The 21,831-nt window shown below is 40.5% G+C and overlaps 1 protein-coding gene and 1 long non-coding RNA gene across 4 annotated transcripts in view; one reads left to right on the top strand and one right to left on the bottom strand.

Annotated features, from left to right (window-relative positions):
• slco4a1 (solute carrier organic anion transporter family, member 4A1) overlaps positions 1–11,658 on the top strand; it is a 41,325-nt gene extending 29,667 nt beyond the window's left edge. For all 3 annotated transcript variants that reach the window (XM_035159215.2, XM_035159216.2, XM_035159214.2), the window contains 7 exons: positions 108–262; positions 1,118–1,388; positions 1,712–1,874; positions 3,203–3,378; positions 7,495–7,559; positions 8,507–8,655; positions 10,244–11,658. In XM_035159215.2, coding sequence (XP_035015106.2) covers positions 108–262; positions 1,118–1,388; positions 1,712–1,874; positions 3,203–3,378; positions 7,495–7,559; positions 8,507–8,655; positions 10,244–10,414 — 1,150 coding nt within the window. In that variant the 3' untranslated portion in view covers positions 10,415–11,658. The remainder of the gene's footprint in view (positions 1–107; positions 263–1,117; positions 1,389–1,711; positions 1,875–3,202; positions 3,379–7,494; positions 7,560–8,506; positions 8,656–10,243) is intronic.
• Positions 11,659–13,348: 1,690 nt separating this feature from the next.
• LOC118111004 lies at positions 13,349–14,407 on the bottom strand. The gene is made up of 2 exons (XR_004697038.2): positions 14,344–14,407; positions 13,349–14,062 (listed from the first exon to the last, which is right to left on the bottom strand). It is a non-coding gene; the product is annotated as an uncharacterized LOC118111004 (long non-coding RNA).
• Positions 14,408–21,831: the final 7,424 nt, after the last annotated feature.

Genomic DNA, 21,831 nt, shown 5'->3' with positions numbered 1-21,831 from the left:
TATTAGAAACGTCTCCAGGCTGTTGAGATTAGAGTGGACTGAAAGTTCATTCAGTGGTGGTGCTCACACTGCTGCCTCTTACCGTCTCTCACGCTCTCCCTCCACAGATCGGTGCTGCTGCTCTTAAAGAATCCCACTTTCCTGTTTCTGTGCTTGGCTGGAGCCACTGAGGCCATCATCATCACTGGCATGTCCACCTTTAGTCCAAAGTTCTTGGAGTCTCAGCTCAGTCTCAGTGCATCAGAGGCCGCTACATTGTTTGGTAAGGGACAGATAAAGACGTAAAATCAAGTGTAAACCTTCAATCAGAGAGCCTCAGACTATTGAAAACCCATCTGTCCCCTTGGAGATGTTGGCGACATCAAACATGTAGAAACATAATTAGCTGTTGTAAGGTTTTTGGGTTGGTTCAATCATTTATTTGTATTCCAGAAAATGATTTTGGTGACAGTCAGTTGCTGAAGGCATTATGTTTCTATACAATGCCTTGACGGAATTTCTTCGAATTTGGTTGAACCGTTTAGTGGGTATCATGGATGATGAGATTTTACATCTTGGTGGTTAACGATCAAGGTCACTCTGACCTGACAAAACAGATTATTGCCTTGGGAGGGAAACATCTTAGGAACTTGGGTAAAAAAGTTCACTTTGACTCGTGTCATTTTAAGAACGCTTTGAGAAAATCCATTCAAATCTGGTACTCTTCCACTCATGGATTAACTGATTTGATTTTGGTTGGAGAAGGGTCAAGATCAGGATGGCCTCACAAAACATGTTTTTGTCCTCTTGGACATAATAGCTCAAGTCTGCCTTTAGGGAATTTCTTTAACATTTATATCAGTTGTGACTTGGACTCAAAGATGAACTGATTAGATGTCAAGGTCAAGGTCATGATGACCTCATATGAGTCTGAAATGTTTTATGTAGACTGAAACTGCACTGGCAGGGTGGTAACTGTAGTTCCTATACAACATGTGCTGAATCCATTGAATGCCATTATTATGACATTCATCATTTTTTTTATTTTAAATCCTTAATTCTTAATTCATCATATTCTGGCCTATGAGTGAGACAGCAACCTGACAGCGTGGGTCTTTATTCTCTTTCCCCTCTCCAGGATACATGGTGGTACCAGCAGGAGGTGGTGGCACCTTCCTGGGCGGCTACATCGTGAAAAGGCTGAAGCTGCGTTGTAGAGGTATCATTCACTTCTGCATTATGTGCACAGTGCTCGGCCTGCTCACCGTCTTCGTCTTTCTCATCCACTGCCCAAACGTGCCAATGGCTGGTGTCACTGCACCGTACCATTTTGGTCTCATGGAGCAACACCAACTGGACCAGTACGAACACCTGTATGACAAACCCAGCAACCTGCACCATAGAAACAGGTGAACAGTGTTTATTTACGTACATCCATTTAACCCAATTGATGTAAAGAGTAATCATAGGTTTCATTACATTTACCAAGATGTCCTGATGTAGTTTTAATCATGCCCACGTTTACAGTAGTGACTTCAGAAGATATTTATTATCACAGAGCAAAAATGAGAAATCATTCACAAGCACATTCCTACCGACTAATGACTTGTTTGCCCTCTCTCCCTGTTTGTATTGTCTGTTTGTTTGCATCTGTCTCTCTCACGCTTATTCTGTTATGATCCCCCCCCTTCATCCTTGTCACTTCTGTCTGTCCTTCCCTTCATGTCTGAAGCTCTTCTATCGAGCAGGACCTGACAGTGGGCTGTAATGCAGACTGTGGCTGTGTCAGAGAGCTGTATAACCCGGTGTGTGGGGCAGACGGTGTGATGTATTACTCCCCCTGCCACGCTGGCTGCAGCTCCATCAACCACACCCAACACTCCACTGGCCGACAGGTACAGTACTCACAGTGCTCATGTCATTTTACTTCTTAGGACATCGGTCCGAATGCTGTAAACATAAATACTTTGTTGACACTTGTGCGTAATGCTGCGTGATGGATGCACCGACACTGATAGAGGAGTTAAGAGAATGGAAGGATGAGGAGGAAACGAGTATTCAGAGATCACATATATTTTTTGTCCCATGAGGATGACTCATCAGCTTCTATAGATCTGTGATCTTGGATCTTTGTGCTGAACTGAGACTGTATTACAGAGACTGACCCGACAGTACCGAACCATCCGAGTAAAAATTCTCACTTCTCTGTGATAATTAGCCGAAAAAGTATGTGTATTGATACGAATAACACCGTATAATATTTACCTTTCTGCTTAAAGCACCTTTTCGGAAATGTTTCTGTTAAATTTTATAGATTGGGGATATCACAGCTGTCTCTGAATTTTATAATGCATGCAGTTTTGAATGCTTAAAATATGTACAGGCAATACAACAAGTCCCCTCACATTCTGACGATGAGAAACATTTACATTTTTTGCATCCATCTTTAAATCTGGCAACTTTTTTATTTCAGGCACAGCCCTCTATCGTATTCACTCTCACTCGTTGCATTAACAGCATTAGCAACACGCTAGCACTTAGTGCATTTCCTTGACATCACTGCTGTGGCCACTAAACAATCCGTCTTTCTTCACCTTCCTTCACAATAACGCTTTTCTTCTTCTTCTCATCGCTTGATGCCATGATTCACTATAAAAAGCGATATGGTCAGTAGAATAATGAAATATTCACGAGATGCTTTGCATTGACAATTTATGGTTGAATGTGAGTGTGTAGAGGACGGACTTTGAGGCAGATCCACATACGCACGTTTCCAGGTGGAGTGTGATTTCTAAAGGGAAAATTGCCTTCAATATTTTTTTGCGTAGGTAGACTTTAACAATCTTAAGCAATGTTTTATAAATGAGGCCCCTGGTGATTATTGACATCACTGTGTGTATTATTCTTACACTGCAGTATGACACTGTGCCACACAGTAAGTGGTGAACAAAATATTCAGTAAGTTTACTTAAGTACTCTGTATATGTACAAATACAACTTTTTCAACATAATATAATCTTATAATTATATTAATATATATTATATATAAAACCCAAGTGCAGCATCTAATTGCTCAGTTGCATCAATTAGTCCAATGATTTCACATCTTGCTAAATAATATTCTGTCAGCAGCCCGTAAATAACTTCACTACTAAACAAGAAGCTTTTAGCCACTGTTTAGAGGAGGTGTCTGTATATCTGCTCATGGTGTGTGTGTTTTCAGGTGTATTCTGGATGTAGCTGTGTGGTGGGGAACGCGTCCTGGGGCAAGGCAGGCTTTGCTCTGGCAGGGAAGTGTGACAGCTCCTGCCAACACATGCCGGTCCTCCTGTCCTTCATCTTCCTCATCATCTTCTTTACGTTCCTCTGTAGCATCCCAGCGCTCACCGCCACACTCAGGTAGTTGGCCACATTGAAATAATAGTAGTAAGGTTAATTAAAAATGACCTCTCTTTCAGTGTATTTTTGTTATTACTCATCCATTAATAATGTTAATTTAAAATGAATTGCAGTGGAAAGGTTTGTTTATTCCAGAAAGAACTACATCTCTTATACTGACCTGTGCAGACGTGTACTGACGTGCGCGAGTGCACGCCACATTTCCAGTCTCACTTAGTGTGTACGTGTATATCTCTCTGTCGAGCCAATTGTGTGTGGAACTTTTACAAGTGTCTTGGCCAGACAGGGCTACAACTGGGAGTTAGTTTTTCCCGTACTGCACTTTGGCAATGGGTCCAACCCTTTAGTTTGTTTCTCCCATTTTTCAGACATCTTTTCATTGTCTGTTTTCTTTGATGGATATTTTATGCCCACAACAACTAATGGTGTACCCATATTGTTGCTGTATTCTTGAATTTAGATTTAATTATAGGTTTTATTAATTTTAGCAACTCTTGTGATTTAAATATTTTGACTGCAGGCTGTTTTATATTTAAACCCAGGTTACTGTGGGTAACTGTGATTTCACAATGCACTGATGAACTACAATTTCTATCTTTTTCCTTAGTTGTGCACACAGGGTTTAACAACACAAAGAACACAGGATGATACAAAGCAAGGGCAGTACTATGTTTTTCTAGCTTTTATAATAAAAAACTCTTATAGCACTATATTTTGGGCATATAGTGTGTATCATTTAATTGTTATACACTTTAATACAACTGCAGCTCCACAGACACAGAGACACTTAAAAAGAAAAGTCAGGCGGGCTCACAGAAACTTGAAGCAGCGAGGAGGGAGGGGAATAGGCCGCACCCCCTTAACTTTCTTCTTTCTCCTTCTCTTGTTCTGACCAGCAATGCGTACTCTGTCTCGGCAATGCACCACACCCTACTCACCGACTCTCAATGTCACACAGTGCAATCTCCCCTAAACTTATAACACAACCTCTTCAAATTCACTTGAAAGGGCAATATACTCAGAAAATACAAATATAAACGAAAACGACTGCTCTGTCGATCGACCTTTAATATAAAGCTGCATCAGCATGCAGCCGACACTGACTTTATGTGTCCCAACGACACAGACTACAAACAGCAGTCTCAACCTGGAAACCAACACTTTCACAGTCCCAGGCAGAACACTGCAAAATGAACACATTCCTCAGCCACACCCAATGGTGATCTGCTCAACAATACAGTGCTCCAAACAAAGGATATCAAAACCAATACAAGCATTCACAAACTTTGTCAAAATTTAAAGCAGCATTTGATGTTACAAATCAACAAACTCAGAGCAGCATCAAGTGTTACAGTTCAGCAAAAACTCTTGAACAAACCACACTGCACAGAAAATTACAACATCCAGCAATTTGCTTGTATTACCAGAAGGACATTCAAACACCAGATTATTATTTTTTTCATGACAATTTTGACTGTAATTTTAAGAGAAGTGATTTTAATAACTAACTATTAAATGTTTTTAGTTCTGATTATACTGATTATATTGATTCTAATTTTCATTTACTGTTTTTAATTCCGTTGAGTCACACGCAAGAAAAGCGAATGGCTGACCTTATACCGTGCCCCAACGGCGTCTGCGTGTCCGAGTTGCCACTGGTGTTCAGCCAGAAATAGTCATCCTCGCTTGTCCGAATCGGGCGGGTAAAATGTCTTGGGTGGAGAGACGAAAAACCAGCAATAGTATGTATTGATATTAATAAAAATTTGTAACAGGGACATTAGAACAGGAAGTCACCTTTAGGTTTAAGCCTTATTTACATATGATCAGACCCAGTATTATGAACTGCTTGTTGAAACTTTAAACCTTTGAAAAGTCTCTTTTTTCATCTCACTCCTCAACTTCGTCACACTCTCACATACACACAGACACACAGGCAAACACACACAGTCAGCTGACTTTACACAGCTATTTTTAACTCTATTCACCGACACAATAGCAATGTATATTTAGTATTAATATTTTTGTGTGCCCTCTTGGCTTCAACAGTTCAGGTTTTTAAACGCAGCTCTCTTGGCTTAAACCCTAATTTGGTGCCTTCTTGGCTTAAATACATTGAGTATATTCGATATATCGCTCACCCCTCGTTTCACAGGTAACTAGTTTAGATGTTACTCCTTGTTCATAGTCGTGAGTTGCCTCACAAGTATTTTTACTAGGTTTCCCGTCAATGAAACGCCAGACTCTCCGGTACAGGTTAGTTTGTGACTTTATTCTTACGTCTTTCCAGACTTTTCTGGATCTCTCTCACATACTGTATACACACATACAGTACACCCGCAGTGTTCTCTCTCACAGATACGCACATACACGTGCAGTTCTCTCTTGTGATCTGGTTCGTTTCGATTTTTTCGGGGGGGCACCAGTCACAGCACGCTACTGTTGATAAAGGGGAGAGAGTGATTATCCAACACGGACCACCTGTGCACTATCAAACTCCCTCCCTGGCACCGCTCCCAGAGCCACATCCCCCCTCTCTCCCTCCTGCAGCCGACGCTGATCACACCCCACCACCACAGCGGTACTCAGTGTATGACCAATTTTGGTGTAGTGCCCCTATCAGTACAGATGCAGTCAGACCTTATCTCACTCAACCATTACTTGGCTTCCGGGCTTGAAACAGCTGCACTTTTTCACTCGTGCTTATACTCTTATGTCAACCCAAGCTTGAATTTTTGTATTGCCCTCTTGGTATAAACTTTATGGGTTTCTGATTTCTGCCATCTTGGCATAAACTCATTAAGTCTACTTAACTCTACTTACAAACTTTATCAAGTCAGATTCACTTTACAGGACACAAAGGAGACTCCCCTCTTTTTTATTTATTTATTTTTTGTAGGGCCTCTTGCCCCTCTTGGGGAACATTTTTTGTGAGTGGACCCCCCTGCAAGCCTCTCTCAGTTATCAATCAATTCATTATCATATATCTATTTATTAAACTAAATATTAAGGTTCTTTTCTGGATAGTGTAAGATGCTGCTCACTGCTCCTGGGTCTGGGTGTGACTGTGACTCTAAGCTACCATCACTATTGTGTAGATTCTGGCTCCAGATGGCATCACCAGCCTAATCATGCGTTCAGACTAATAATACAAATTTTAGTTATATGCATATTTCACCATATTCGCTTCACCTGCTTGAGTTGAAATATTTGAACCTGAGGGAAATATTTGCATAATGCAACGTCACGAAAGCCAATCAACTTTGAGAATAAAACTTGCATGAAATGGCACCAACCCAAGCTAGCGGGTCATCTCACCAGCGAGTGGTCAGCCTCACGTATCACTACAAACAACATCCAGACACAGCTCCTGGAGAAGACAGGGACATTCCTGGAGCTGTGTGAGCCTCCAGATAGTCTAATGGACACACACACACGAGAACGGGCGAATATTCGCAGGTTGTGTTTACTAGCGTTACTGCACGGCGAATGTCACAGATCAAAGCTCGAGTTCAAGTTTTCCACAGGAAGCGAATGTTTTATTTGCACCCTCGCTTGCACAGACTGGAAGTGAATGGGAGGAAGATTCCCCACTGCTACATTTGTATGGGTGTGACCGTCCCCTTACTCACACTAGTAGCACGAGTAAACACAAATGGTTCTGCGGCAAAGCAGCTAAAGTCTCTACCCGTATCTGGGATATTTTGGCTTCATTTTGTACAGTGGGAGGAAGTGGACACATATCGTTCATCTTTATTTACAGTCTTGAGTCTGATCCACAGCCACTGCAGTGATTATATCTCCAGATAAAACAACATAATGATGATGGAACACTGAGGGATTTCCTGCCAAATGGTAGGCCTGGGTTTAATCTGAGGGCAATGCTGGCCTTTATTAAGGATAAAAAATACATTGCTGTAAATAAAGGCTATAAAGGTGAGAGATTGGTAAAACAGTTGATCTCTTATAACAACATTTCATGAGTGACCTAGTGTCTGTTGTAGTAAGAGGCAGGGAGCCTTAGGGTGTTACTGTCAGGACAAAGTGTCAAACTGTATTGTAATGAAGTCTGATGTACAGTGTGCTTACATGTCTGACCAACACTGTGCTGTGTAGGTGTGTACCAGACAGCCAGAGATCCTTTGCACTTGGCATCCAGTGGATTCTAATTCGTGTATTTGGTAAGTAAACTTGTTTGGGTTGAGTTCAATTTACAGGCAAAGTGCTAAAAGGAGACATATGATGGTTTTTCAGTTTTTCAGAGTTAAAAAGGCTTAAAGAGTTTCAAGCCTGGAACCAGATCAACCAACAACGAAATGAATCCTGACCATAAAAGATTTGCTTTTAGAAAAATATATTAGAAAATGGAAAAAGGCTAGACTATGTACATAATTATTAGGGTGAAGGAACTACGCATCCCTTGAACCATTGTGAATTAAATTTGTCTGGATTTTTTTGACTCTGTTCCTCTGCAGCATGTTTGAAATAAAAAATTATGAATTTCACAGTTTTTCCGTGAAATCACAGAGACATCGCTAATACAGCCGTGGATTGAGGGTAGTGTAGTACTTCTGATGTAAATAACACAACACAAAATGCAGTTGATGAAATCATACATACATACTTGTGGCTCCTACAGAAGAATATAACATTGCTTCATTATCTTGAAGCTTGTAGTAAGTTTATCTTGGATGGTTAAGTTATTAAGGCTGATACTCAAAATCTCTACTCAGAAAGTAAATGGGATTTTGACTTCCCGAACCACGCTGTTGAGCTCTGTGGGTTTGTAAAGGTCTGCAAATTCAGCACAATTGTGATGTAACGTGATTTCAAAAATAACCCCACATTTACATACATTTACCTAGTGGCGAGTCTGTCACGCCTCCTAACAAAGCCAAGTTGAGCGAGAGTGGAGGCCAACATTACCTGCTGAAAGGGGTTGACCAATCACACCAGAGTGGGACAGCTGGCCAATCACAGCAGACTGAGCTTTATCATAAGGGGGGCATTAAAGAGACAGTAATAACCCATATGAAAGCCATGAACCTGAAAATGAGCATAACATGCCTCTTTTAACCTACTTCACACTTGTGCTACGATTACCCAATCTATGTTGCTCTCTTTACAGGGAGTATTCCAGGACCCATAGCATTTGGCTCAGTGATTGACATCTCCTGCTTACTGTGGCAGGATCAGTGCGGTGAGCGGGGCTCCTGCTACATCTATCAGAACTCAGCCATGAGCCTGTACATACTGGGAGCTGGTATTGGCTGTAAGGTAATGCTGTATTGCCTCTGCCAAGGAGGTTATGTTTTCATGGCTGTTTGTTACGTGAAAAACTACAGAATTACGCAAAAATACTAAAATTATTTTCTTGAAATTTTGTGGATGGGTGTTGCATGACCCAAGTAAAAGCAAAAAAAATGTTTGGAGCAGATCCAGATACTTGGACTTTAACTTTAACTTTTACTTTAACATGGCGAGATAGGACCACGGCGGAGCTATGAACTCTCAGAGCAATTGTCTGCATCATTTACTGTGGTCGCTTATTCAGTCCTAGTAAATTGATTTTGTATATTTGAAAATGGGAAACATTTTCTGCTTCACCTTATGGTACAGTTATATAATATGTAACTTTTCTGCATTCTCAGAGTTGTGTACTTAAATTTTCCTAAATGTTTCCAGCAAAGTTTTCAAACCTTGATAAACCCATTATGTCTGCCTGAAGCATCGGTATGGACATCTTATCCAGGTTTTAGCCAGATTTTAAACGTGACACTGCAAAAAAATTCTGCTGGTTATGAAAAGGAGGAAACCTCTAAGGATTATTTGTCTGAACTGGAAGAATCTGACAGCATAGATGGCAAAGATGGACAAGATAACAACATTAATGAGCCCATGTCACTCCACAACGTCAACAATCTCTGTCTGTATTTATTGTTTTGATTGAGAGACTCTGAGCAATAGAAAATGACAGATGTGTGAGTAGAGACTCACTTTAAAAACTAACTTTTCGGGCTGTCTCTGTGAGTTCCCCATCGGGATTTTCTGGGACAACTCCTGGCTGCTAAACAGTTGATTGTGCCCCATGTCCATTTTTGCATCAAAAACTTGAGACAATGTTTTTGACTCATTTCTTAAAAGAAGAAAGAACAGAACGCTCTGTCGGCTAAACTGGGTTTCTAAAAAACCTTAGACTGTAACACTGTTAAAAAAGATGCACTATGAACACATTTGGAAAACGTAGTTGTGTCTTGCCTCTCGCTTCAGACAGGCATACTTTTCTATCCTCTCATCTAACTCTCAAAAAAGGGAATCGATGTATTCCATAAAATGAATCCGAGCACCAGTTTATGTGCTTAAATCAGAGGTCTTCAACAGGGGGTCCGCGACCCCTAGGGGACCCCTAGGAGGTCCACGGAGGTACTGCAGGGCGGTCGCGAAATCTTTGGTTGATTAGACAATTTTCTTTTCACAAATTTAAATGTCTTTAAATACACATTAACCTGAATCCAACATATTGTAGCGAACGGATAAATGGAGGCAGAAGATGTTATCCTTCAGTCAGCAATACACACATTCAGCGACACACAGGAGCTCTCTCAAGCTGGGCACCGGTTCACTCACAGCACGAGACTGCACAATGACAGGGTAGCTATGTTTATACATGGCACTAGGCCCAGTTTAATATAAAACACAATTTTATACAATATATAACGTAGGGGGTCCCTGCTCCATCTCTCCATCAGTTTGGGGGTCCTTGGCCTGAAAAACATTGAAGACCCCTGGCTTAAATCATTAAAAGCCATTGTGTTTCTGTGCATTTCATCTCCTCACTAATATCATATGTCACTGTCTTTGTCAGGTTTTGGGGACAATCTTCTTTGTGTTAGCCAGCGTCCTGTACCAGGCTCCTCCTGAGTCGCCTCAAAGCAGCTGTGAGAGCAGCTACCACAGAGCAGCAGACACGAGCGACCAGCCAATCAAAGACCTGCCTGAAGACGCGGTCATCGTCAACCTGCACGCCAGGTTATGATGTCAGACGAGCCCTAACCACTGAGTTGCAATTGTTTGTGTTTTTGTGGCTTTGTGTATTTATACTTTTATCTTTGTGAGGACTGATTTGACTATAAGAACTTACAGGACATTTTGGGGAAGTGAGGATGTTTTGGATGATTCTCAAAACATAGGGCTGTTTGACGGTTAAGACTTGGTTTTAGGTGTAGAATTAGAGTAAGTGTTAGGATTGGGGTTAGGAATTTAGTTGTGATGGTTAAGGGTAGGCCAAGGGGCTAGGGACTTTATCATGTGAATGCATGTCCTCACAAAGACAGAAGTGTTTGTCTGTTGCTACATAAGCACACAACGACATTTTCCAGATGTAGCCTTTGTGTGTGTGTGTGTGTGTGTGTGTGTGTGTGTGTGTGTTGGTGCTGCTTTATGCAAAGTGTGTGGATGTGTGTGTGTGCAGTCATGGGGTGCTTCATTTACACCAATAGCCTTTTCTCAGCCATAATGACACCAACACCAACATGCACACACATGGAATCACACAAATGGACAAAAAACAGACACACAAACCACAAACAGCTTCAGAATGTGTTTGTGCGAACACAGACACAAAAACACACACTCACACACCTTAACCATCACAATTTAATGCCTAAATCACTACCATATCCTAAACCTGATCCAAATTCAAACTCTAACCCTAAAACCAAGTCTTAACGTTTAAACACCCCATTGAAAGTAGGTCAGAGAGTGAGGACCAGACAAAATGTCAGGTTCTAGGCTCAAAATGGTCGTCACAAAGATATCTGTACACACATGCACAGCTTTATGCAGCTATCTTGACTTGCATTGACTTACATTCATTCGTTAGCCCTAACCAAAACCTTAACCAGGACATGTGAAAAGGTTTAGCCTCATTCGGACTGAGCTTTGGTTCCTATGAGGTCTACTGTTCCCGTTTATGTTGGTGAGTGAGTATACACACACACAGACGCTACTTCAATGATTTCCAACAGGCCTCTTTCTTGGAACAAAAGTCTGCTGTGACTGCATGTGTGTGCATGTGTGTGTATCTGAATGTTCGGAGCAGTGCCACACAATTTTTAATGTACCAGGAAGCATTTCTACACATACGCTCATCGGCCACTTTATTAGGCACACCTGTTCAATTGGTTGTTAACACAAATAGCTAATCAGCCAATCACATGGCAGCAACTCAATGCATTTAGGCATCTGGACGTGGTGAAGACGACTTGCTGAAGTTCAAACCGAGCATCAGAATGGGGAAGAAAGGGGATTTAAGTGACTTTGAACATGGCATGGTTGTTGGTGCCAGACGGGCTGGTCTGAGTATTTCAAAAACTGCTGATCTACTGGGATTTTCACACACAACCATCTCTAGGGTTTACAGAGAATGGTCCGAAAAAGAGAAAATATCCAGTGAGCGGCAGTTGTGTGGACGAAAATGCCTTGTTGATGTCAGAGGTCAGAGGAGAATGGGCAGAGTGGTTCGAGATGATAGAAACAGTAACTCAAATAACCACTCGTTACAACCAAGGTATGCAGAACACCATCTCTGAACGCACAGCATGTCGAACCCAGATGGGCTACAGCAGCAGAAGACCACACCGGGTGCCACTCCTGTCAGCTAAGAACAGGAAACTGAGGCTACAATTCGCACAGGCTCACCAAAATTGGACAATATAAGATTGGAAAAACGTTGCCTGGTCTCATGAGTCTCGATTTCAGCTGCGACATTCAGATGGTAGGGTCAGAATTTGGCGTAAACAACATGAAAGCATGGATCCATCCTGCCTTGTATCAACGGTTCAGGCTGGTGGTGGTGGTGTAATGGTGTGGGGGATATTTTCTTGGCACACTTTGGGCCAATTGAGCATCGTTTAAACGCCTTGTTGAATCTATGCTACGAAGAATTAAGGCAGTTCTGAAGGCAAAAGGGGGTCCAACCCGGAACTAGCAAGGTGTACCTAATAAAGTGGCCGGTGAGTGCATATCCAAGCAATGTTAAACACGTTCAGAAAGGCTTTCTATAATGTGAGTCTGGTGACAAAAAAGAAAACATTAAAATCCATCCAGATGGATTTTGCATAGTGACGTATGCATTAATATAGAAAGTCAAGGGTACGAATGAGAGTAAGTTTGATTTTGTCTCAAAAGGTCATCTGTGTCTTTTCACCCCTCAGCTGTACGTGTGAATGATTCTGTGCCGTTTCAGATGGTTCATGCATTGTTATTATTTCATCATGCAATGAAACATATATGCCATGTTTATGAAGCATTTATCATTTTTCCTTCTGTTACACTGCTTTATTGCTGCACACAGATAAAGCCATGGTCTAATATATATTGTGCCAGACCCCCAGGCAAGTTATAATGAAGCCAAATCATTTTCCTATTATTTCCTATTTAAAGCCAAGAGTATCTAAAGACAGTTATTCGGATAATGTGAACATATTGGTCACAGTACATTAGCACAAATATATTTTAAATTGGAAAAGCACTGTATTTTTGATACATACTTGATTTCATGTTTGGATATATGACCAGGAATTGGCCTGTATTTAAGGGTCGAAATAAAGAGGGTAAAAAAAACAGAGTGCATTTGTGATCTACATGAATTAGATCTATGACTTTTGGACTCCATGTAATCCCATGTACCCCTGACTGCAATCTGCAATTTGAGGCCTTGCTCAACATTTTGAGCACATCATTAGATGACATCGAGAGTGAACCTTCCCGTTAGAGTTACTCAAAGGCACCACCTAGTGCTGGAAGCCATGCAGCACATAAACAAACGTCCATACTGCATGAACACTGCTCCCTAATAAGACATGTCACACCAGTATATTTTTGAAATAATCATTGCCTGTGTTTAAAGAAAAGAGGTTGAAACAAAAATTTAACTGTTAGCTGAATTTAAATAAATTACAATAAAATAAACAATATCAATCTGTTTATTAGAAGGACATTCCAGAACTGTACATAGGTACATACAAGCCTTCTAAGTATCAGTTTGTCCCATATTTGGTGCAAAAAAAATAATTAAACATCTATAACCCTAGAATGTCATTTACAAAAAATGTAATTGTTATGATCAGCCCTAATACCAATGGGAGGAGTTTAAAGAGGCTTTCAATAAAGTGACTTCAATTGCCTTATACATAAAAAAGGTTTTATGTAATTCTTGTTTTCACCTTATCAACCTATTGACATAAGCGTGATGTCTATTTAAAATACAAACACAGACATTGCTATTTGTACCGTGGCTTGTGTAACATTTTACTTATATTATCTCACCTACAGATACCGAGAAAGAGATCAGAGACTTAGGTGACTTCCACATGAACTTAAGTGAACATCTGTTTATAATAACAAAAAACTAAAAAACAAACTCCTCAAAAAATGTTCACAACTGCTACTCAAATGAAGCAAAGACTCTCAAATTGTGTTTGTCCACCACTTCCACAATGAAACCTCGTAGTCCTTTTAGAACTGAAACGTGAAAATGAAAGGTTCCATGAGTATAGTGGTTTCCTCTTCCTCCTGGTGATCATACAACCGCAGTTGTTGGAGCGTTGTGATGCAATCCTCCCCATCCATTCCAATGAGACTGGGGAGGGAGACCCTGCCACAAAAAGGTCTGGGTTTGACACTGTATATTGAAGCAACACAACAAGTCAAAGGTTCAGTCAAGCAGATAACTGCACATGTAGACCAATGATTACCGACTAAAGCATCCAAATTTAAATTAGTCAAGCTAACTTTAGCTTAATTCGTGTGCAAAAGGGTGCTTTTGCTAACTTTCAGTGGGATTAATTATATGCCAACAGTGCCGCAATAATTTAACATTAGTTGGTAATTTTAAATGTATTACTGCTCTGGTCTAACGTGACTTTTACATAGTAAATTATTCATAATGTCAGTGCCACCTACTTCCATTGTCGATGGTTTTTGCAGAGCTGGTGCTGTAATTCCAGCATGTCAGTCCAGTCTAGGTTAGGAAGGAAACAAGGAAACAGGAAGCACATGGCCGATGTGGGTGGAGTCAAACGTTTGACTCCACCCCTGTTGAGCACCACCCGAATTGCACACTGCTGTCAGAAACTTCTCATATAATCTACACATACAGTTTGATTCTTATTTTTGCCAGTTTAGTAGGAACGGCTTTGGTGCTTCAATAGAAATTACATCACGGCACTTTGCACACATAATATAGGCCTGCTAACACCAGCATTTAATACGATAAATGTATGGAATAAAATCAAAACCCCATAGAATTGCTGCGATTAGGGGCAACAACAAACAGCTGTAGAAACAGTGCTTCCCGACATCTTGTCTGTTTGCACTTCTGCTGTTTAAGTGCTCTGATTGGTTGAATCCAGAGGCATTTTGGTCTGAGAACGTTGATGTCACAGCTTGAAAATCAATCGTAAAGCAGACCCATCTGCAAATGGGATTTGGCCCAAGGATGCCAGGCTAAAAGTAGATCCCACAAAGACAAAGGCGCTTGACAGAATCTAGTGAAACCCTTCTCTACCTGAGTGTTAACTGCTACAACAAACAAACACTAGCCAGCTGTCACATAGAAGCTGTGTGTCAGTTCAGGGGCTGCATCCTTCAGAGGACATGATCTACACAGAAGTCTACTCCATGAAGACCGCCTCCTTCATGGGCCATGTAGAGTGCTAGGGCCAACCAGAGAGGAGATGGTAATGTATGCAGAGGATTCCCACGGTCGGATTCTCACCATCTCGTTGCTTGCTGGCGCTATTATCTCTTTGAAAGACGGTTCACCACTGAATCACGTTTAACCCTGGGATAGGTTAGGGTGGGATGGATCCATCCATTGGAGCCTTCCTGTAGGATGGAAGGAAGCATTTGTCGGCCGCATTTGAAGGAGCCTTCGAAATGGGACAGTCTATTTGCTCTGCTCCAAAGGATGCAGCCCCTGACTTTAGACTTGGCTACAGTGTCATTTTAAGCCCCCTGGCATTTAGTTCCAATGACTGAGCATTATTTCCAACAACAATCTATTGAAGCAGGAACAAAGCCTTTAGAGTAAACAAGCTTGCTAACTGTCATTTAGCATGCACATTAGCTTGGTTTCCAAAAGGACAAATAGTTCATACAGTTTATGTAGATGTGTTTTTACATCCAACTCCTGTCTATAACTGTCTGAACACCACTTTTGTTTTAGTGGCACAGTGTATACTACTATACTGAAGAGGCATTACATCCAGGACTATCCTACTCTCTCCTCTGTAGAATATTCACTTCAACTGAAATCACTGTGAAAAATTGGGATTTATGTTCCAAATCCACTGATAGTGGCAATTTCATTTGAAGGACTGTACATTTTCCGCTGACCTCTGCAGCTTTAAATGCTGGTGTGATGGTGCCTTTAAGAGTGACACTGTGGAGCTGTCAAGCCTGATCTGACATGACACACATTATAACAAATGTTTGGGACCTATTGATCATAGTAACATAAGTCCAGAAATGTGCCAAAGCAACATTGTCTAACAACTGTTGTTTTATATTTTTTTATTATTGACCGTATTTATTTATATTTCGCTTGTAGCTATTTGTTTAATTAATTCACTGTGTGATGATAAAAAGGAATGCTGCCCTGACTCCTCTCGTCCTTCGTCTACGAAAAGAGCCTTTTCTTGTCTCGTCTTCATTGTTTATTCGATAGTGAAACCTGATGTTTATTGTTGTCATGCAAGAACTGACCTTAAAGGGATAGTTCATCCAAAAATAAAAATTGACTCATTATCTACTCACCCCTATGCCGATGGGGGGGCATAGGGGTGTGGGTCAAAACTTGGAGGTTGACTGCAAAGCACAACTGGGAGGTCTTTTATATACACATTCACATGGCGCTCAAACTCCTCAACATCAGCTGCAGGGTGTCAAAGAGGGGGAGTTCACCCAGATTATGAAAATACACTCATTATCTGCTCACCCCTATGCTGATAGGGTGGGTGAAGTGTTTGAGTCCACAAAACACTCCTGTGGTCTCAGGGCTAAACTTTGTTGGCGCAGAATCCAATACAATTGAGGTCAATGGTGACTCATTCTTCAGACATAACAGATAAAACATAACATGCCTCCATACTGCATGTGTGTGTCATCCAAGTGATTTACACCGTGTTTTTGGCCTAAATGTCCTCTGATATCTTCCAACAAGGGGCATTCAGGGACCGTCGGAAATGTTAACGTCTGCTGGCTTAGCCACTTCTGGGGGACACCACACGAGCAGTATGGAGGCATGTTATGTTTTATTAAATCTGAAGATAGATCACTGATCAGCCACACTGTTTACCCCTGACACTGTTTTGTGGACTCAAACATTGCACCCACCCCATCAGCATAGGGTTGAGTAGATAATGAGTGTATTTTCATATCTGGGTGAACTCCCCCTCTTTAACACCCTGCAGCTGATGTGGAGGAGTTTGAGCACCATGTGAATGTGTATATAAAGACCTCCCAGTTGTGCTTTGCAGTCAATCTCCAGGTTTTGACAAATCACCCTGTAAACAGATTTTTATTCTTTTTTTAGTTTGTTTTTAGTACTGTATGTTTTCCAAAAAACAGAAAAAAGAAGAAGCAGTGGACGACTTGAGATTGTTGATCTTTTTATGGAATGAAGATGTCAAGTGTTTTCTAATTACAAATGTTGAACAGCCAATCATTTTCTCTGCCTAAATTCTTTTGTCATGGTGTGTATGTGCATTGTCCAGGTATTACTCATGTTGTGTGGACCGAAATCTGTTTACACAGTCACATTATGGGGATAAACAGCAAGTCCCCAAAATATATTTCATTGAATTTCAAGGTGAAGTCTGTGTGTGTGTGTGTGACTTCTGCCTCCAATTATTGCCTTTCTTCCTCAAATCAAATGTTGATTAAAAACAATACATTTGTCAAAAATGTCTATATAAGATGGGTGCAATGTTCTATATTTCAATTTGTCAGTAGTTCTCCTGCTCTGTTGCCAGGATCACTGCCCATCTAAACATGACCACATTATTGCACCATCAACCATTCAGTACAGCCAAGAAACTGAAGAGGACTGGATGCAGAAGATGCGTTTCCATGACAACTGTCAGATCACAACTTGTTGAGTTCCACTGTCGCTCCATGGGTTCCTTGCTGACGTGTTTTATGAAGCCTGCCTGCAACGTACTCGCACACAGACCATTGAACACCACAAGCAGACAGGCATCGTGGAGCCAACCACACACACACATTAGAAAATGACTCACATAAAGTAAATATTTGGCTTGACAACTGTGCAAACAGAATTTTTTTTTCTTCTACATGACAAAAGACAATAAAAAGGGCTAATCCTCAGTCTGATTATGAACATATTTGTCTGAAATGTAGAGAGGTGAGTGGGAACTGTTGGGTGTCTCTATAAATTTAAGGTCTTAACTTTTTTATGTTAAAATCTGGCTCTTAAAATTGAACTGAATTTAATACCTTTTATTATAATTCATTCCTCATTTTGCCATGGATTTTCTTTTGTGTGAAGCACTTTGTAACATTGTTTAAATAAGTGCTCTACAAATAAAGTTATATTATTATTATTAGTGTTATTATTATATAGCGCATTTCAAACCTTTACTCAAGAACAGTATTTGAGTGAAAGCATACATTTTTCACCACTGTTTAATTTTGTGTTTGAAATGGACGACTTAGATATCATGTTCACCTTCATAATAGTAGCCTACAAGGTAGAGCAGTGGTCAGCGTGGTGCCGGCAAGCACCAGGTCGCCCGAAGGCAGCCAATTAGTGGCAGGCAGAGCAGTTCTAAAAATAGCATGAGCCACCTGTAGAGCTCAGTCTAAAATAGCCTAAACTCTTTTTTTCAAACATTTTCAACATCGGACCAAACATTTAAAAAATGTAATTAATAATGTATGTTTAATTTATAACGTTCAATTTTGCCCCCCTCTGGGACACAGTGTGTTCAGGGCAGAGACATAAAACCACCTGTTCAACAAATGTTGAAAAGTGATAGTTGCATCTGTTTTGTGCGCAGTCTGCAGGTTCCACATTTTACACAACCACAGCGTACTGGTTAAGTTAAGAGCGAATATTCTGGGACATTATATCAAACAAGTAGTTCTCCATATTAATCTTGATATGTAAACAATAACGAGTCTAAAATGTTTCTTCTACCCAAGTACAATGAGCCACACTCATCAGTCCAGTTATTTTCACTGCCCAGTCCTAACCACTAGATGGTGCTATGTAGCTGTCCCATCACTGTATTTAACGTTTGCTGATTTTTTTTTTAAATAGCTCCTTTGAAGTTCACATTTGTCAGCACATAAACCATAATATTTATGTTCAAGGTTATTTTGCTTAGTATAAATAAATCATTTTATAAATAAATAATACAAAAATAAAATACATTCACCAAGACATTGAAAATGTTCAGATGCAAAAAATAACATGTCGTTAAAATTTACTCAGGCTTCTCATGCACTCTAATTTCAAACAGTTTAAATCACAGTGATGCACATAAGCTCTCACCCCAATTATCAGGAAGATGGACCAAATGTACAGGAGTTATAAAGCACATCAACAGAAACTGTCCATTGCCCCTCAGCCAGCCCCCAGTGTCAGCCATGACCCTAAAAGGTAAGCAGTACAATGGATAAATAGATGAACAGAAACATGGACATGCTAGCATAGCCCCAGTTACCATGGTAATATTCTTTGTATCATTATTTTCAGCATACAATCAAGGATAATGATGAGTGACCATTCAGATCTAAAGGAACATGTAAACATCTGTAGGAGGTCCATAAAGTGGCTGCATGCTTGTTAGCCATCATAAGTGAATTGACCTTTCTGTCTGTCTATTGTTATAAGGCAATGAAACACTGTCGATGTTTAGTAACCAGCACCACATGTCTGCTTTGTGACATTTTGGACAGGGAATGAAATCGGGACCTTGGTGGTATTTGTCAATGTGGATGCTGGGTTCACAGTCCCTCCCTGTCATGTTCTCCTGGAAGTGTTTCTCATGCAAGCAACTCCACCCAGCTACCTATGCTTCCCTCTAGTTGTACCTCCTCTGTCCTATGATCAGAAAAATGTCTGATGAGGTCCTACATTATTGAGGACGTTGCCATCCCATAAACACCTCTAGATGACGAGGAGGCACCAAAGAAACAACAGGTGTATCCTATGTTAAAGTTTTTTTTCAAAAGGCAACAGCACTTCAATTAGAAACTGTTTCATATATTGGTCGGCTGAACTGATCAATACTATAACTAGACCTTCGTCAGACAAAAGGCTGCCTGATGAAGGTCTAGTACCGAAACGTATGATAAACAGTGTGCGGTAGCACTTTCACAAGTTTAGCTCTGCTCATCCCTCTCTTACACGCCTGTTCTGGGAAATGGAGGTGCAAAGTGTTTTTTAGTTTTGATTCTAAGTACATAGGAAATTAGTCAGGAGAAGTAAAGAGTCAGAAAACAGGCTGCCAGATTTGAGCCTAGTAAACCTAATTTGTTTCATCATTTTCTTTTTTTAATTTGCACATCACTAGTTTGAAGCTGCTTATGGCATCTTTGAAAGGAAAAATTAACAGTTGACTCCCAAAGGTGAGATGTAATTAAACGCAGTGGAAATGACCGTTAAACTTATGATCGTAATAAACAAATATGTGATGATATTTTTTTCCCCTGTGACATAACTCAATGTAACTCTAATATCCTGGGAAACAAGCATTCAAGAGTCGAATTAATTTCATTTTGCAGAGGCTTGTGAATATTTTGTAAGTTGATGATGATTCTGCCCCGGGCCTTTCGTATGAACTATTGAGTTTGTCTTCTGGTCCCGATTTTCTGTTTACAGACTTCTGAGATTGTGGACTTTTAACTGGGTTTCCTTGTGTTCTGTTTGGTTGTTTGTTTGTTGTTCTGTTTCCTGTTTTATTTTGAGATTATGCTCCTCGTGTGTCTCTAGCTGAATTGCCTGTCTTTGTGCTGTTTTCCCGCTCTTGTGATCATCTGCACCTGTTCCTGATGTGTTTCACCTGTGTTCCATTGTCCCTGCAGCCTCCCTTATGTATATAAGTCTCTGTGCTTCAGCTCATCTTGTTTCCCTGCCCTTTTTCACACCAGTTGTGTGTTCTTTGTTTTTTTATCTCCTACTCTAGGATTAGGTTATTTGGTATTATGTTGTTTTGTCACTTGAACCCGTGTCTGCAATCTGCTCACATCAACCTTAACAGCTACAGATTTCTTTTGAGGCGTGTATCTGTTCTACCGCAGTCTCTTGCCTTTCTATTTACCACTATAAAGAAATGATCTTTTAGCAAATAAGACCACAATTAAAACAGCTAGATCCAGAATTTAATTTGGAGCCGCACTAAATTGGACACTCATAGATATCAGCACCTCAAATATTATGATTATGACATAAATCAAGATCTATATCACAATGTTAAAAAAAAGTGGTTCCCGGTTCATCCCCATTGTCTAGAGCCGCAGCAACATTTAGTTGGTCCTTTTTTGGCCCATGCTTCATCCTTTCACGAAGTTTCACAAAAACCTGTTGTGCATTTTTTGCGTAATCCCCAAAACAAAAACAAAAAAACATATCCTTGTAGAGGTAATAATGAAGAAATCAATTAGTTGTAGCACACACACACACACACACACACACACACACACACACACACACACACACACACACACACACACACACACACACACACACAACTGGAGTCCTAACATATACGCAGCAGAGACACTGATGTTGAGTGGCATGTCACATAAGAAGGTCTGTGGGTGTAAATACGAGGTCACACACATCATTTCCTAGGCTCAGACTTTGACGTTTCATGGGCCAGGCTGCACATGGTCTGTTAACACACACAGTCACATAGGTTAAGTTACCAAACCTGTCCAGGTGAATGTAATACTTTCCCTGAGGACCATGGAGGTTATGTCTGTGTGCACCAAAGGAAATTATTAGAAAATGGATCTTTGTGTGAATGTGAGACTCTATTTCATGACAGAAAATGTTTATGAGTTGTGCTCCATTCAAGTGACAAACTGAACTGTTAAAGGGGATGCAGAAAGAAAAACAGCAAGGAGACTAGAAACAGACTTTTAAAAAAAAACTACATAAGAAATTGCACACAACGTCCAGCACACAAACAATAAAAAGTGGCAGTATATTGTAGAACTGTTTTATAACCTCCCGTCTTGATTATTGCAATTCCCTGTATGTGGGCTTAGACCAATCCTCTATTAAACACCTGCAGCTCGTCCAAATGCTGCTCGCCTCCTGACTAGGAAGAAAAAGAGAGATCATATAACACCTGTGTTGTGCTCCCTCCACTGGCTTCCTGTTCGTCCCAGGATCGATTTTAAAATCTTACTATTAAC

Source organism: Hippoglossus stenolepis, chromosome 6 (assembly GCF_022539355.2).
Source record: "Hippoglossus stenolepis isolate QCI-W04-F060 chromosome 6, HSTE1.2, whole genome shotgun sequence".
In the NCBI taxonomy this organism is placed as follows: domain Eukaryota; kingdom Metazoa; phylum Chordata; class Actinopteri; order Pleuronectiformes; family Pleuronectidae; genus Hippoglossus; species Hippoglossus stenolepis.
This window is presented reverse-complemented; position numbering and strand designations above follow the sequence as displayed.